The sequence below is a fragment of the Phoenix dactylifera genome, unplaced genomic scaffold (assembly GCF_009389715.1).
Source record: "Phoenix dactylifera cultivar Barhee BC4 unplaced genomic scaffold, palm_55x_up_171113_PBpolish2nd_filt_p 000788F, whole genome shotgun sequence".
NCBI classification, from domain to species: Eukaryota; Viridiplantae; Streptophyta; class Magnoliopsida; order Arecales; family Arecaceae; genus Phoenix; species Phoenix dactylifera.
Window position 1 is genome coordinate 62,103 of NW_024068157.1, and position 17,080 is coordinate 79,182.

General features: G+C 46.0%; 2 protein-coding genes across 2 annotated transcripts; one reads left to right on the forward strand and one right to left on the reverse strand.

Annotated features, from left to right (window-relative positions):
• Positions 1-3,654: 3,654 nt before the first annotated feature.
• LOC120107189 (stress response protein NST1-like) lies at positions 3,655-4,825 on the reverse strand. Its single transcript, XM_039120359.1, has 2 exons — positions 4,484-4,825; positions 3,655-4,392 (listed from the first exon to the last, which is right to left on the reverse strand). Exons 1-2 carry the CDS (start codon positions 4,823-4,825, stop codon positions 3,655-3,657), a joined length of 1,080 nt encoding a protein of 359 aa, XP_038976287.1.
• Positions 4,826-7,438: 2,613 nt separating this feature from the next.
• LOC120107195 (probable polygalacturonase) lies at positions 7,439-11,605 on the forward strand. The gene is made up of 6 exons (XM_039120369.1): positions 7,439-7,487; positions 7,595-7,966; positions 9,429-9,549; positions 9,794-9,968; positions 10,114-10,184; positions 10,771-11,605. The coding sequence occupies exons 1-6, from the start codon at positions 7,449-7,451 to the stop codon at positions 11,430-11,432; spliced, it is 1,440 nt and encodes a 479-aa protein (XP_038976297.1). The 5' UTR covers positions 7,439-7,448; the 3' UTR covers positions 11,433-11,605.
• Positions 11,606-17,080: the final 5,475 nt, after the last annotated feature.

The window sequence follows — 17,080 nt, forward strand, 5'->3', positions numbered from 1 at the left end:
TGACCGACCAACCCGTAAAGTAGATCCTGTAGCGATCAAATCGTGCTGGTCGAATCACAAAGTGGGCCGTCAAGGTCGGGGAGTTCGACCTTGAGTACCGACCCAGGCCGGTCATCAAGGTGCAGGCGCTCGCCAACTTTATAGTCGAGTGCACTGTGCCGGACGAGCCCGAGCCTGAGCCAGCGCCAATGGAGCAAACCCCGAGCTCGACATGGACTTTGCATGTTGATGGTTCTTCGAACTCGGGGGTAGCGGAGCGGGCCTCATCCTCACCAGTCCAGATGGAGTGGTCACCGAGCAGGCCCTGCACTTCGAGTTCCCCGCCTCTAACAATGCGGCGGAGTACGAAGCACTCATCGCCGGGCTCAAGTTGGCCAGGGAGCTAGAAGTGAGGGACCTGAGGGTCTTCAGCGACTCCCAGCTGGTCGTGAACCAAATCTCAGGTGATTTTGAGGCCAGAGAGCCCACGATGCAGGAGTATCTTCAGAAAGTGCAGGATCTCACTTCGACTCTGAGCTCCTTCCATATCCAACACATCGCCAGGACGGAGAACCTCAGAGCAGATCAACTATCAAAGTTGGCGTCCTCTCGCATGAGCGAGCTTTCCAAAGCAGCAGCGCTGGAGTACCTCCAAAAACCTAGCACGGAGCCCGAGCTGGCCCTTTGCATTGAAGTTGAGCCGAGCTAGATGGACGAGCTCATTAGCTACTTGCGGGATGAGGTCCTCCCCAGTGATGAACGCGAGGCTCGTCGAGTCAAGCGTTTAGCTGCTCGGTACATATTATACGAAGGCAAGCTTTATCGGAGATCCTTTACCTCTCCCCTCCTCAGGTGCCTCCGCCCGACAGAGGCGGATTATGCAATGCGCGAAGTCCACGAGGGAATTTGTGGAAATCATCTGGGGGGACGAGCATTAGCGCACAAGATTTTGCGCTAAGGATACTACTGGCCGACACTCCAGAAGGACACCCTGGACTTCGTCCGAAGATGCGACCGATTTCAAAGAAACGCCAATGTCCAACGCCGGCCCTCGGCCCTGTTGACCTCGATCAGCTCCCCTTGACCATTCGCCCAATGGGGAATTGACATCTTGGGACCATTTCCTCTGGCAACCGGGCAAAGGAAATTCCTAGTCGTCTCCATCGACTATTTCACTAAATGGGTGGAAGCTGAGCCAGTTGCCCGGATCGCTGAGCCAGTTGCCCGAAGCACCGAGCAGAAGATGCGAGACTTCGTCTGGAAGTCAATAATTTATAGATTCGGACTCCCCCGCATCCTCATATCAGACAACGGTCGTCAGTTCGACAACGTCTGTTTCAGAGAGTTCTGCTCCGAGCTTGGCATCGACCACCGCTTCACCTCGGTCGCGCATACTCAGATGAACGGAGAAACCGAGATAACGAATCGTACTTTTTGCAGGGGCTCAAGGCCATGCTCGACCAGTCCAAGGGACAGTGGGTCGAAGACCTGTACAACGTCCTGTGGGCTTATCGGACCACGTTCCATATACCCACCGGCGAAACTTCTTTCAATTTGACGTATGGAACAGAAGCCGTCATCCCACTAGAGATTGGACTCCCTTCTCCAAGGGTGGAGTATTTTGACGCCAGCTCCAGCTCCTCACAGCTTAGAAATAACCTGGACCTGATCAAGGAGACGAGGGAAGCCGCCCGAGTTCGCATGGTAAGGTACCAGCAAAAGATAGTGCAATACTACAACACCAAAGTCAAAGTCAAATCCTTCAAAGCGGAGGACCTCGTTCTCAGAAGGGCAGAGGCCTCCCGACCAACCGAGCAAGGGAAGCTGGCTCCGAACTGGGAGGGACCCTACCGGGTCGCACGCGTCCAGCGGCCCGGGGCGTACAAGCTGGAATCTCTTGACGGGACCCCCATTCCACGAAGCTGGAGTTCCGAAAACCTCCGGGTGTACTACCAATAGAATCCCGAAGGGTCCTCCGTTTCAATCATAAATCTCACCTTCCTGCAATGACTTATTCGCAATTGCTTAATTGTGCTGAATTTCTCCTGATGTCTAAATGCTTTGACTCCCAAACGACCCAGCCCAGCTCGTATATACGTCCCTGTTCGGATACAACCAGAACCGAGCAAAGCCGGGCGCCTTAGCAAAAAATTTGGAACGCCGATATCGAGCCCGGCTCGATCACCATCTATCGAGCTCGGCTCGATCTCCACCGACCATCGAGCTCGGCTCGACCTCCCCCAGCTATCGAGCTCGGCTCGATCTCCGTCTTCTATCGAGCTCGGCTCGATCTCCGTCTTCTATCGAGCTTGGCTCGATCTCTACCGACTATCGAGCTCGGCTCGATCTCCACCGACTATCGAGCTCGGCTCGATCTCCATCTATCGAGCTCGGCCCGATCTCCATCTATCGAGCTCGGCCTGATCTCCATCGACCATCGAGCTCGGCTCGATCTCCATCCGTCGAGCTCGGCTCGATCTCCATCGACCATCGAGCTCGGTCTCGATCTCCAAATATCTCGGCTAAGGCCGGGATGCCCCGAGCGCCGACAGTGCGTTCCTAGACCCCTCGGCACCTCGGAAAGATGGGTAGTGCCTTCGCGGCCCCCCGTGGCGCCTCCTCGACTACGGTCGGGATGCCCCGATACGTCAGTGAGCTCGAGCTCCCTCGACCTCGGGATGATAGGGGAGTACCTTCGTGGCCTCCGGATACATGTTCGTGGTCGACAATATATGTTCGTGATCGTGGTCGGCAGTATACGTTCGTGGTCGATGAAAATGTTTGTGATCATCCAGAAACTCGAGACGCAACCATCGATCTCCATCAGCTATCGAGCTCGGCTCGATCTCCATCTATCGAGCTCGACTCGATCTCCATCAACCACCGAGCTCGGCTCGATCTCCATCAACCACCGAGCTCGGCTCGATCCCCATCGACTATCGAGGCTTGGTTCCGATGTCAGATACCTAGATCGAGATCTGGGCGCCTTGAAGCCTGCGACAGCTTCATGTACGAGCTCAAAGGGCTACGACCCCATGCTTCGGATTAAGCTTGGGGTCGACCTCTACGACAAGCTGAGGTACCACTAAGAACAATTCGCGACACGGGGCATATAGCCCCGAGAAGGTACGCTCTGATTGGCTCCTATGTCTTGTTCAATACGCGCGTTCCATTCATTTTTATGTTGGATACTTAAATGAAAATCCCGGCCAATATCGGGATCCTCCGCCGAGCTGATTACGAGCTGAAATCTGGTCGAACGCGCCCGCACGAACCCTAGTTCGGTTTTTCGGCTGCTCGGCGAAATTTAATCCCGAGCTCGGGGGGTTCAACGATTTGGGCTACAAGCTAGTTACCTAATAAGATGATTAGAGCACGTTGCCCCGCAGCTGGGGCCCCGAGCTCTACGACCACAAAACTGCGACTCAAGCTTAGGAGCTTGGCAAGCTCGAGCTCTTTTTCGATCTAAAGCGCCTTAGCAGCTTGAGAACCCGAGCAGCAAAGCCTTGGAGAAACGTTAGCTAAAAAATGAACTATAAAGGAATTGAAAAAACGAAAGTTGAAAAGGAATATTTCCATTCAAAAGCCCGAAGGCCAAGTACAAAATTAAGGCTCGGTCGTGCGGTAGACAAGGGCCGACCTCTCGTTACAAAAAGGGAAAGAGTACTAGAAGCCTCAAGAGGCGGGAGCCGTAGCATCTTCAGCAGAGATTTCTCCGGGCTCGACTTTGATGACCTCAATCGCCTCAGCCGTCGGACCTCCTTCGGTAGTGGCCCCGACCTCGCCGCCTTCAGTGCCCTCGGGCGCGACCTCGGGAGTAGCTCCCCGAGCAGCCTCTTCCGCGGAAGCCTCCGGAGCTGCCTCTCCGGTCGTCTCGTCCGACTTCGCCCCGAGGCCCTCGACTCCAGCTCCGGGCTGAAGTAGATTGAGATCAAAATTGGGGCAGAGCTGGCACAGTTGATTGTGGAAGTTGTTGAACCCTTGAATAAGGCCGTTCACGGCTTCCTCCTCGAGCAGCTCTTGCAACTCTTCCGATTCTCGAAAGAGCCGGACGGCATTCTGAGCCCGTTCTTGGGCCTCTTTTTTCTGAGCTTCGAGCCGCTCGGCCTTCTGCTCCGCTTCCTTTGCTCTCTGCTCGCGGACGGCGAGCAGAGATTGCGCCTCGGCCAGGCGAGCCTCGGCGGCCTGCAACTCTGATCTAGCCAGAGTATGAGCGGCCTTCTCCTCCTCGAGCGCCATCGATAGGAGCTTAACTTCGTCCTCAGTGGCGCCCACTCTGAGCAAGAGCTCCTTCTTGTGGAGCTCGAGCTCCGCCAGCTTCCGCTCGGCCTCGTCCAGAGCCCGTGAACTCCGACGGGCCCGCTCTTTGTAATCCGCCCCAAGCGAGATCAGCGTCTCGACCTCGTGAAGATGCTGCGATCAAGGCAGAAATTAGGCTGAAAATAGAATTAGAGTATCAGAGCTAAAGACGTAGGGAATAAGTGACAGTAAACAAAAGACTTACCTGAACAGCGGAGAGGCGGGCCGACTCCAAAAATTGGTTCAGGCTCATGGCCTGAATCTTCGCCTTGTCGGCTGGAAGGAGCGCGACGCGGAAAAGTTGCCGCGCCGTCTCGATATTCTCGAGGGCTGAGTCGCCCTTGGACACCATCCACTCCACCACATAGTACCGCCTTTCTTGTTGGCCCTCGTTCTCCGGCGGGTCGGGGAGGCCGGACCTTGTCGCACCCGGGGAAGGCGGCCTCGCAGCCCCTTGGCTGCTGCCCGGCTCGGATGCCGAGCCCTTGGGTCGGATGGGAGGCCGACCAGGAATCTGTGAGATCGGCGCCGGGCACGTGAGCACCATAGTCGCCCCCCCCCCCCCCCCCTCCCCGAACTTCCGGGCTCGGAGCTCGGACCTCCCCTCCTAGCAGCTTCGGAGGGGTCAACTCGAGGAGCAGAGACCTTTGCCTTCTTCTTCAGTTCGAGCGACTCTCCTCCGAGCTCGGCAGCTCTCTTCCGGAACCGAGCGTACAGAGCTTCGCTTTTGGTTACCATTTTTGCGATGTCTGCAAGGACGAGCAGGATAAGAATGCAGAATGTTAATTAAAAAAAAAAGAGAAAAAAGAGGCTTCCTACTGTTACCCTTACCATGAGGACGCGCCGAGCTCAGGCCTACATTCACTAAAGCGTCCTCGCTTATGAGGCCGCTCAGAAGAATACCGTCCCCGAGGCTGCGAACGGCGTCAAGGATCCCCTGCTCGCGCGTGGAAAGCCTAGGGATTTTGTTGGCGGTCCTGAGTCGGCTCGGCCTCCACCTAGGATCAAACCCCCACGTCCGCTCGGAACCTAAAAAGAAAAATTTCTTCTTCCAGTCGTGAATGGACGACGGAGCGCCCTGGAAGAGTGGCCGGCCCGCCCGAAGGGCGACATAGAGCCACTCTCCGTCTCCCGGGTTCGACTTCAGCATGAAGAGCCGCCGAAAAACATTCACGGAAGACGGGATCCCGTACGCCATGCACAGCGACAGGAACCCGATGATCGTCCTCCATGCGTTCGGAGCAAGTTGCGTCGGGACAAGTTGGTACTCCCCGAGCAACTCGTTCACGAACCCATGGAAGGAAAATCGTAGGCCGGCCCAGAGTGCCTCCAAGTACACTCCGATCCGACCTAGGGGGGTTCGTCACCTGATCCCCCAACCCAGCGGGTTCCAAACGGAACCCTCACTGAGGAAAGAACCACTCCTCGACCATCTCAACCTCTAACTCACTCATTGCGGACCCGATTTCATTCGGACCGAGACCCATTAGGAAAGAAGGAAGAGAAAAGAAGGGAAAAGGGGTTCCGGGCGGATGAAAAAGACACCTATGGGGTTCGCCGGAGATAATGGAGGATCGGTTGCTTCGGACTGAGAAGGAGATGGGAAGAAGATGAAGACAATGGGAGGAGACGGCCCAGGAGGGATATATATATATAAACCCCTCTGACGGCCCAGATCTGCGAAGTGGAGCGCTGCTCCCCCTTCAGATCATGACACGCGTCAACCCTGAAAATTAAGGCGCTGCATTCAATTCGAACCAACACTTCGAATACAGAAGCGTCTCGTCGGATCGTGTGGTCTCATCATGAGCCCACGATGCGAGGACCTTCGAAAAACGAAAAGGTACTCTGATAAAACGTTTCCGAATAAAGAGACGCCGCCTATTAAAGGTGCCTTGAAACGCGCGATAATTCAAAATCCCCCTAATCCACATTAACACAACCGAAACTACTTCCCGCGCTCGAACCTGCGAGCAGCTCGAGCTCGGAAGTCGGGGGGTAGTGTTGGGGGAAAAATATGTCGCCACGCTTGACCGAGCAGACCCCTCCAAGCAGGGGCCGACCGAGCAGACCCCTCCGGGCAGGGGCCGACCAAGCAGACCCCTCCGAGCACGGGCCGACCGAGCAGACCCCCTTCGGCCTGGCGATACCCGGATAGCCCCACCAACCCTAGGACGTCTGACCTGCGCGCTGAGGTTACATCCTCCCGCAGCACGACCGAAAGACTATGTTTTGTCTTCGCTAAAAATTAATGTGTATGAGTCCCGCGGACATCTGGTTCACTCAACAATCAAAGCGCATGGTACCTACAGGCCCTCAGCCTACTCAACAATTAAAGCGTATGGCTTCCATCGCCTACGGACATCGAGCCTCTCACGGCAAACACGCATGACTACGAATGATGACATGACTCCACGACAACTTGAGCTTCGGCCTAATCTCCTACAGTAATAGCATTGATTCACACGATCGAGCATTAATGTCCAATTGTACGACAAACCATTTGCTCTGTCTCATCACAGGTAACCCGGCCCTCTCTATAAAAGAGAAATTTCTCCACTTTAAAGTAAGGATCTGGTTTTCCGGCCTTCTCTCTCTCTTCTGCCATATTGACCCCTCACTGACTTAAGCATCGGAGGGCCGGCGCCGGACAGCCCGGCCACTGGCTTCTTGCAGGTCTCCAGGAGGACGCCGTCCGCCGACGAGCCGCCACCCGCCACTCAGGCAGCGGAGCTCCTCCCTTTCGGCCGACGGTCGCCCCCGGGTTCAATTTCTAGCAACAATAATGATGAATTGGAAAGAATAAAATCCAATCAATACTTTCCATTGACACGTTCTCTAAAATTATTTTTAGCCCGAAGTGTTCCATTAGAGCTCAAGTTGCCCAGCCAAAAAAAGAAGTGTTCCATTAAAGCAAATGATGCCTAATTGATACCTCCCTTTTATTTCCTTGCACCCGTATTTATTAGGATACCTCTGCCCGCAGGATTGGATTCCAGCATATCTCTAGGTAGATTCGCCTTTCATTTAAAAGGGAATGAAATGAAAACAAGGGCAATTGATACGTTACAAAACCAAGACAATTATCCTGGGCGGCTGAGCCCAATTTCCTCTATAAATTGCACCCAAATTCGAGGATAGCCATTGCTATCTTCCCCTCCCAACCAATAATGGCGCTGCTCATGAGCAATACCGCGAGAAAGCTCTACGTAACCCCCTCTCTTCCCTTCCTCTCATGCACACAAACAGAAACAAAAAAAAAAGGTTTCATATATTTTCCTTCTTTTTATCTAATTAATTCCTACTTTTCATACAGGTGCCGAGGCTGGTGATCTTATGGATGGTGGCACTGGTGGGTCTCATTGGAGCCGCGGAGTGCACGAGGCTAGGGAACCACGGCCACCATCACTGGAGGGCCGGCGGCGGCTGGCCCGAGTGGGCGGCGGCGGCGGGTGCCGCCGGCCGCCGGGCCCACACGGCGAGCCTGAAGGACTTCGGGGCGGTGGGGGACGGCACCACCTCCAACACACACGCCTTCGCGGCTGCCATCGCCCACCTCAGCCGCTTGGCCGCCGACGGCGGGGCGATGCTCGTCGTGCCACCCGGCAAGTGGCTCACGGGGCCTTTCAATCTCACCAGCAAATTCACCCTCTTCCTCCACCGCGACGCCGAGATCCTCGCCTCCCAGGTGCGGTCGCCGCCCTCTCCCCCACCCTCCTCCCTGTCTCTCGCTTCGCCTCTGTCGGTTTATGCTTCACGTGTTTGCTCCTTCGCATGCACCGATTGGTTTTCTTCCCAATTAGCAAGTACGTATTATTAAGTATTATCCGTCCGTCCATAGATGTAACGCATTGTATGGACGGTGAAGATCATAGATGAGCACGACCCGTGGAAGTTGTCGCTCAGCCAGTAATTTAGCAACTTTATTCGAGCCTCCTTAGTCGTATTAAAAGCGGTCGTAGGAATTTTATTTAACTTGGATGGTATGATATTTATTTCTCAACCTATCAAATCAAATATTTGATAAGTTTGTGCACTGAGTGCATAAAAAAAAGCAATTAATCACTCAGTTAACTTAAAAAGAATTAGAATTCCTTACGGTGCATGTTATGTACTGCAAATGATTGTGCAGCCTAACTGGACACTGCAGGCATCTTGAATGGATGGTAGCAAAAGAAAAAAAAAAATTCCAAATCTATATTGTTTAAGGAATATCACCCAACTATCCTTACAAATTTGGGATAGAATATAAATATTGTTTTTTCCTATTATAATTACATTTTTTTTAAAAAAAAATTGCTTTATAATTTTCAATGACATGTTAAAGAGACATTCCTAACAGGGATATCAATAATGTGATTTCGGTGCCCTTAGTTAAAAAATCGAAACTAGAATTGAAATTTACTATCATCCTCAAAGCCAAAACCAAAATTGAATAATTTTGGAATAAAAAATCATAACTGTCACCAAACAAAATAAAATCAAAACACCGCCAAAAAACCGAAATTCATTTATTTTTTTATTCATCTTACATATATAAATAACTAAATTCATTTAATTTTAGATTTACACATATATAATATCACAAGTATTAAATATTGGGTACATTTAGTTTCGATTTCAAGTTTAGTGTCAAATTTGATGCCGAGTTTGGTTTCAAATCAAGAAATCATCAGAACCGCAACTAAAACCAAAATCGAATGGTTTTTAATTTGTAAACTCATCAACGAAACTATTCTCATTTAATTTTGGTTAAACCGTGCCGTTTAATTCAAAAATGAATAAAATATTCATATATCCATCTTTGTTGACATCCATAATTCCAAACAGCCATAATAGACAAATATTATGCAAAATGGTTGCATAGCTTACGTAGAATTCTCCTGTCAATGTATTTTTTTTTTTTTTTTAATACGGATGCATTCTAGGCATAAAAGTTATTGCATGCGCCCATAAGACTAAATCCTTGATTTACAATCCAACCTGTGTCTGTTGTAAGTTGTAACTCCATCTTGCAAGATGCAAAGATCCCTTGGAAACTGACAGAAATTGTGAAATATAGTTTAGTCCTAACAACAAAAAGATTAGCTGAGACTTGAACCTTTTGCCTCATCCACCGTTCAGTCATTTCTCATGATATGGTGTTGCAGGACCTGAACGAATGGCCAGTCATCGATCCCCTGCCCTCTTATGGGAGAGGAAGGGACTCAGCTGGTGGAAGATACAGCAACTTCATCATGGGAACTAACCTCACAGATGTGGTCATCACAGGTATTGCAAGTATTCTTTTCAAGGCTTCTGTAACAATACTGATTCCCATTTTACTGAATAAATTTTTCGACGGATCATAATCCCTGTCCATCATTTATGCAAAAGATGATGGATTTTAAATCTAACCGGCCATCTATTTCACTCGAGAATCGTTGGTCAATAAGGTTTGGAGTTGGACTAAGATTGATCCTTTCAGCTAACATGAATCGCTTTTTAACTGCGTCTGTTGGCCGATATGTTGCAGGGGATAATGGAACGATCAATGGGCAGGGGAGATTCTGGTGGGATAAGTTCCGTAATAATCAGCTGAAGTACACTCGTGGTTACCTGCTTGAAATAATGTACTCAGACCGTGTCCTTATTTCCAACATTACATTCAAAGACTCTCCCTCATGGAACGTCCATCCGGTTTACAGCAGGTTTGATCATCTCCTCAAAGGAAAACTAGAGAAACTCCATGCCATCATAAGTAGAGAAACTCCATGCCATCATAAGTCACAACCCACAATATAACTGATTTTTTTCGAGGTTGAATGCTGACAGAAGCAATTGACCTATATGCAGCAATATCGTAGTGTCGAACGTCACCATTCTTGCACCATTTGACTCTGCAAACACCGATGGGATCGATCCAGGTACTTCTGCTGCTTATAGAAGATCTATTGTTTATAAATTGTATTCACCGGACAATCAAAATGCTAACTGGAAATATTAGACTTGTTTTGCACATGCTTGTATATACTGTTCGACTCTATTTTTCTACTGTATAAATATTTAGGATATGCTTCTTCTCATGGTTTCTTAAAGGAGGAAGAAGAAAAGAAAAGGAAAGATACATTAAATAGGTAAAAGCCAAGTGAAAGAGAATCGATTTTCTTAAAAAAAAAATCACATTACTGATCTTTGAGATTATTGGCTGCATTCTTTCTCACATTCCATGTTAACAGACCTCTTTTTGAACTCATATCAAGAAATAAAACACCTCTTTGTAAGAAATATAATCATCACGAGTTAAGGCCATCTTGCTATCCATTCTTCCTGTATATATTGGTAATACCTTTGTGGTGTTAGTTATAGCCATTCACAACCATCGTAAAGAATACTCATGAAACCGTACGAAAGTTCATTTCCCAACTTTTTCTGGGGAAGTTCAAAGCTGACTTAGGATACAGTAATTTTCCAAAGTTTGATTGATAGTTTTGGTGCTTCCCGTCCTCACAGACTCCTGCTCCCATGTCCTCATCGAGGACTGCTTCATAGTCTCCGGCGATGACTGTATCGCCATTAAAAGCGGCTGGGACGAGTATGGAATTGCTTTCAACATGCCAACCCAGCATGTAAACATCAGGAGGCTCACCTGCATCTCCCCCTTCAGCGCCACCATCGCCCTTGGAAGCGAAATGTCCGGCGGAATCCAAGACGTCAGGGCTGAAAACATTACAGCCATCAACACGGAATCTGGGGTCAGAATCAAGACAGCCGTCGGAAGGGGAGGATTCGTGAAGGACATTTTCGTGAGAGGGATGACCTTGAACACCATGAAGTACGTCTTCTGGATGTCGGGCAATTATGGGCAGCACCCTGATGACAAGTACGACCCCAACGCAATCCCAGTTGTCCGGAATATCAGGTACAGCAATGTGGTCGCCGAGAATGTCACCATAGCCGGACACTTGGAGGGAATTCCGGGGGCACCCTTCACTGGGATATGCTTGTCTAACGTCACCATAGATGTTGCGCACTCGAAGAAGAAGCTGAAGTGGAACTGCACTGAGATTGAGGGCGTGGCAAGCGCTGTGACTCCTACCCCTTGTGCTTTGCTCCGAGATCAAGGAACCGGTGCAGCGCCATGTCCATTCCCTGCGGATAGTTTTACCTATTGATACATTCCATGAGTGCAGAAAGAGTTAAAAACTGTGTGACAGCTGGTGCGAGTTCTGTTTTCCTTGAAATAATTCCTTCCTGTCCAACATCACGTAGGAGCAGAGCGTGTATGCGTTTTCTAGTTCTTGATGATTGGATTTTCAATCCGGAAATTTAGTGTTTAATAAATGATCCATTTCCATAACCAAAAAAATAAAAAATCCACTTCTCCTGGGGATTTGAGTTCCATTTTTTTAACGAGTAAGCTATAGCATCTGCTTGCGTACGTGTATGTGAAGCTTGACCTAAATTTATTACTAACAAGTACTACTTTAATAGCTACAGGGACTATTGCAACTGATTATATATAACAACTGCTACTGCAATATAATGGAAGTTCTAATAAAGTGGATGCACGTAAGAAAAAGAAGAAAAGATCTTAATAACCCTCTGAGTTAATGAATTTATTGAGAGGATGAGCAGATCATTGGAGAGAATATGTTGAGAGTTAATGTGCTGGATTGACTATGCACAATATCTATTTCCTATGTAATTAATTAGTGCTATTTCCGAAGAAATGAAGTGGGGAGAGGAAGAGTTGAATTAAAAATGGGAGTTCAAGAGACACTTTGTAATCCATAGATAAATGAGACTTGCTCTATGTAAAAAAAAACATAGATCAACAATGAAAAAGAACTTTTTCTTCCTCTCATATTCTTAGTTTAATTAAAAAATTTCCAACATCTGGTATCAGAGCCAGATTGCTTGTGGGGGAGTTTATGCAAAAAAAAAAAAAAAAAGGAAGAAGCTATGGCTAATTCAAGCCAAAATCAGCAACAACACTCCATTCCAATCTTCACCGGCGACAACTATGATTTTTGGGCTGTTAAAATGAAGACAGTCTTCAAATCATTAGGTCTTTGGAGCATTGTCGAACAAGGCTACAATGAGGAAGGACTAGTCTCAAGTTCATCATCAACAAACCAAGCTGATCAAACCAAACAACTTGAAGAGTTGCAGCAAAAAGATGTAGCAGCTCTCTCAAAAATTCAGCAAGGAGTCTCGGATACAATCTTTCCGAGGATCATTCGAGCGACAAAAGCAAAGCAAGCTTGGGAGATCTTGCAGAATGAATATCAAGGAGATCAAAAAGTTCGAGATGTCAAACTCCAGTCTCTTCGAAGGGAGTTTGAAAATTTGAAGATGAACGAGAAAGAGACATTGGAGGAATTCTATAACAAGCCTGTTCAACTTGTTAATCAAATGAAGAGCTATGGTGATGACATTCCTGACAAGAGATTAAATGAGAAGAATTTAATCTCTTTACCCTTTAAGTTCGAGCCCAAGATTGCTGTAATTGAAGAAACTAAAGACATCTCCACCATAAGTGTTGAAGAATTGATCGGCTCACTAATGTCCTATGAGCAAAGATTGAATCGATACTCTGAAAAATTATGATCGAAAAATTGAAAGTGACACCTCTCAAAAGAAGTGTAGAATTTGTAATAGGAGCAGCCATGAAGAGAAGGATTGTTGGTTCAAGGGGAAGCCACAATGCCACAACTGCAAGAAGGTCGGCCACTTGAAGAAGGATTGCCGTTTCAACTCCAACCAGCAAGCAAATTACACCGAGGAGAAAGAAGATGAAGGCAACCTATTTTTTGCATGCCAAAGTATGGTGAACAAAAAAAAGATCAATGGTTCATTGACAGTGGCTGCAGTCATCACATGACCGCAAATGAAGGAATCTTTCTTGATATGGACACAAGTTATCATTCGCAAGTAAGACTTGGCTATGGAGCATTAGTGAAAGTAAAGGGAAAAGGCACTATTGGTGTCCAATCCAATAGAGGTGCTGAACATATTCATGATGTTCTTTTTGTTCTTGATTTGGACCAAAGTTTGCTTAGCGTTGGACAGCTTGTGGAGCATGGATATTCTATTCACTTTGAAGATGGAGAATGTATCATATTTGACAACAAACAAAAGAAGCAAGTTCTACAATGAATAAAGATGGTAAATAGAAGTTTTTCACTCAATCTCAATGTATCCAAAGAGGCTGCAATGAAGGTGAACATGGTGGATGAATCATGGCTATGGCACAAAAGGTTGGGGCACTTGAACTTTAGTAGCCTCAAGTTGCTTTCTCAAAAGAATATGGTCCGAGGGCTTCCAAGCATTGAGGAGAAACAAGAAGCATGTTATGGGTGTGCACTCAGGAAGCACCATCGACAATCATTTCCAAAAGGAGGAGCTTGGAGAGCAAAGCAAGTTTTGGAGTTAGTGCATACCGACGTATGCGGACCAATGGAGACACCATCTCATGCTCAAAATAGGTACTTCATATTGTTTATTGATGATTATTCCCGCATGACTTGGGTCTATTTCATGAGGCAAAAATCAGAAGTTTTCACTATATTTCAAAAGTTTAAAAGTCTTGTTGAAAATCAAAGTGGCAATACAATTAAGGTGCTTCGAAGTGATAATGGGAAAGAATATAATTCTAATGAATTTAACAAGTTTTGTGAGAATGAAGGCATTGACAGGCAGCTCACAGTTGGGTACTCTCCACAACAAAATGGAGTTTGTGAACGAAAGAATCAAACGGTGGTAGAGATGATTAAGGCATTGCTACATGACAAAGGCATGCCAAAGAGTTTTTGGGCTGAAGCTGTATACACCGCTGTGTATCTTCTCAATCGATGTCCAACAAAGGCATTGAAGAATTTAACTCCAATTGAGGCTTGGAGTGGAAGAAAACCATCTGTGCGACACTTGAAGGTTTTCGGTTCAGTTTGCTATGCCCAAATTCCGAAGGAGAAAAGAAAGAAGCTAGATGAGACAAGTGAGAAATGCATTTTTGTCGGCTATAGCTCAAAATCAAAGGGCTATAGGTTATACAATCTGAAAAAGAAGAAGATTATCATCAGTCAGGATGTCATTTTCAATGAAGAAGCTTCAATTGAGTGGAAGAATGACAATAACAATAGCAAGTGTGTCATAATTAATGATCTTGGCACAAAATCAGCACACTCAAATGAAAATGGTGAGAGTTCTTCATCAACTTCTGACCCTCCACCATCTCCAAGTTCAAGTTCTTCTACTCCTACTTCAACACCAAAGAAATTGTGAAGTTTGGATGATATTTATCAAAGATGCAACTTTTGTGTACTTGAACCTGAAAATTTTGAAGAAGCCATCAAAGAAGAAGCTTGGAGGAAGGCTATGGAAGAAGAAATTTCAGTCATCAAGAAAAATAATACCCGGGAGCTTGTTGACAAACCAAAAGACAAGGATATTATAGGAGTCAAATGGATCTACAAGATCAAGCACAATGCCGACGGTTCCATCCAAAGGAATAAGGCAGGATTAGTAGCAAAAGGATATTCACAACAGCCCGGCATTGACTATGAAGAAACATTTGCACCGGTTGCCCGTTTGGATACAATTAGGGCTCTCATTTCTCTTGCTGCCCAAAAGGGTTGGTTGCTATACCAACTTGATGTCAAATCAGCCTTCTTGAATGGAGAATTGAAGGAAGATGTTTATATCGAACAACCACAAGGATTCATCATCAAAGGCAAGGAGGACATGGTATACAAACTTAAAAAAGCTCTCTATAGGCTAAAACAAGCGCCAAGAGCATGGTATAGAGAGATTGATGGTTACTTCAACTAAAGAGGTTTTGAAAGAAGCAAAAGCGAGCCTACCTTGTATATCAAAAAGCAAGGTGATTCTAATATCCTTATTGTTGCACTTTATGTCGATGACTTGGTGTTTACAGGAAATAATAAAAAGATGATTGAAGACTTCAAAAATAATATGATGAAGAAATATGAAATGAGTGACATGGGTTTTCTACTTCATTTCCTTGGGATGGAGATTTATCAAGCTGAAGACGGAGTCTTTCTTTGTCAAAGAAAATACACAATTAATATTCTCAAGAAGTTTGGTATGTTCGGCTGCAAACCAGTAGCAACCCCACTTGTTGTGAATGAAAAATTGAGAAAAGATGATAGAGGAAAAAAGGTAGATGCAGCTCTCTACAGAAGTATGATCGGGAAACTATTATATCTCACAGCTACAAGACCGGATATTATGTTTGCAGCAAGTTTACTCTCAAGATTCATGACTAGTCCAAGTCACATTCATCTTGGAGTAGCTAGAAGGGTCCTAAGATACTTGCAAGGAACTTTGGATTATGGAATTAAATTTTCTAGCAATACTAATGTGAAGTTAATTGGTTTTTGTGATAGTGATTGGGGAGGATGCGTTGATGATATGAAGAGCACCTCCGGCTATGCATTTTCACTTGGTTCGGGTGTATTCTCATGGAGTTCAAAGAAGCAAAAAATAGTTGCACAATCTTCTGCTGAAGCCGAATATGTTTCAGCTTCTATGGCTACTTCACAAGCAATTTAGTTAAGAAGAATTCTTAAAGATATTGGTGAAAATCAAGAGGAAGCTACTGAACTATTTTGTGACAACAAATCAGCTATATCTATGGCAAAGAATCCAACATTTCACAGCCGCACTTGGCATATTGCAATCAAGCATCATTTTATCCGAGATGCAGTTGAAGAAGGTGAAGTTCAAGTTCAATTTTGCAAGACAAGTGAGCAACTAGCTGATATTTTCACAAAAGCTTTGACAACAGAAAAATTTCAGCAGCTTAGAGAGCTTTTGGGAGTTCAAGGACAGCACATTAAGGGGGAGAATGTTGAGAGTTAATGTGCTGGATTGACTATGCACAATATCTATTTCCTATGTAATTAATTAGTGCTATTTCCGAAGAAATGAAGTGGGGAGAGGAAGAGTTGAATTAAAAATGGGAATTCAAGAGACACTTTGTAATCCATAGATGAATGAGACTTGCTGTATGTAAAGGAAAACATAGATCAACAATGAAAAAGAACTTTTTCTTCCTCTCATATTCTTAGTTTAATTAAAAAATTTCCAACAGAATATTTTGCTTGAACTCTGTTCTCATATTTCTATAACGTGAGACTATAGGTTAAACATACTGAAAAAGTTTATCAATCATTTATTGACTCCATTTGATTCTCTTGTTGAATGCGCAAAGGTTAAAAGAGAACACGCAGGCTTTGTATATTGCAGATGAAATTGATCTTGGTAAAAAGATGATACTTTTTTCTTATTAACTGACTCAAAAGTGTCTCAACCAACAGATATCATCAAGAGAACAAGCTCTATCTTGAAAGACAAATCCTTTCGATATACTATGCTAGAGTTGTTTAAAGTTGTAAACCAAACTAGCAATATAAAATATAAGGATTTATTTCAACGCTACATGAATAAAAACTTCAAGCTGTGCTCTCTGTAGCAAAATACGTCTCCTTTCATCTTATTACAATAATTAAACTTTTATAAATTAACTAGGGGCCAAAGGTAAGTTTATTAACAAGGGTATTTCGACCTTACAATGTGCTTTAAAACCTATTTTAGCCATTGAGAAGTTCAGTAGGCTTGTCCGAATTGCTGCACATATATTCCAGTTTTGATACAAGTGTTTATGCCGAGATGTGGTATTTGAACTCTCTCCAGCTTCCACAACACCCTCCCTCCCCAAGAGCCCACAAAAACGAGGGAAAAAAAAGACTTCCCAGTTGGCTTAAATGAACTAATCAATATGTTGTTGAAGGAGTTG

Bases quoted from the DNA above. Each gene is read 5' to 3' on its own strand.
- LOC120107189 (XM_039120359.1), bottom strand. From the start codon at position 4,825: ATGGTGCTCACGTGCCCGGCGCCGATCTCACAGATTCCTGGTCGGCCT. The intron at 4,393-4,483 runs GTAAGTCTTTTG...CCTTGATCGCAG, and splicing joins CCCGCCTCTCCGCTGTTCAG to CATCTTCACGAGGTCGAGAC.
- LOC120107195 (XM_039120369.1), top strand. From the start codon at position 7,449: ATGGCGCTGCTCATGAGCAATACCGCGAGAAAGCTCTAC. The intron at 7,488-7,594 runs GTAACCCCCTCT...CTTTTCATACAG, and splicing joins ATACCGCGAGAAAGCTCTAC to GTGCCGAGGCTGGTGATCTT. The intron at 7,967-9,428 runs GTGCGGTCGCCG...ATGGTGTTGCAG, and splicing joins CCGAGATCCTCGCCTCCCAG to GACCTGAACGAATGGCCAGT.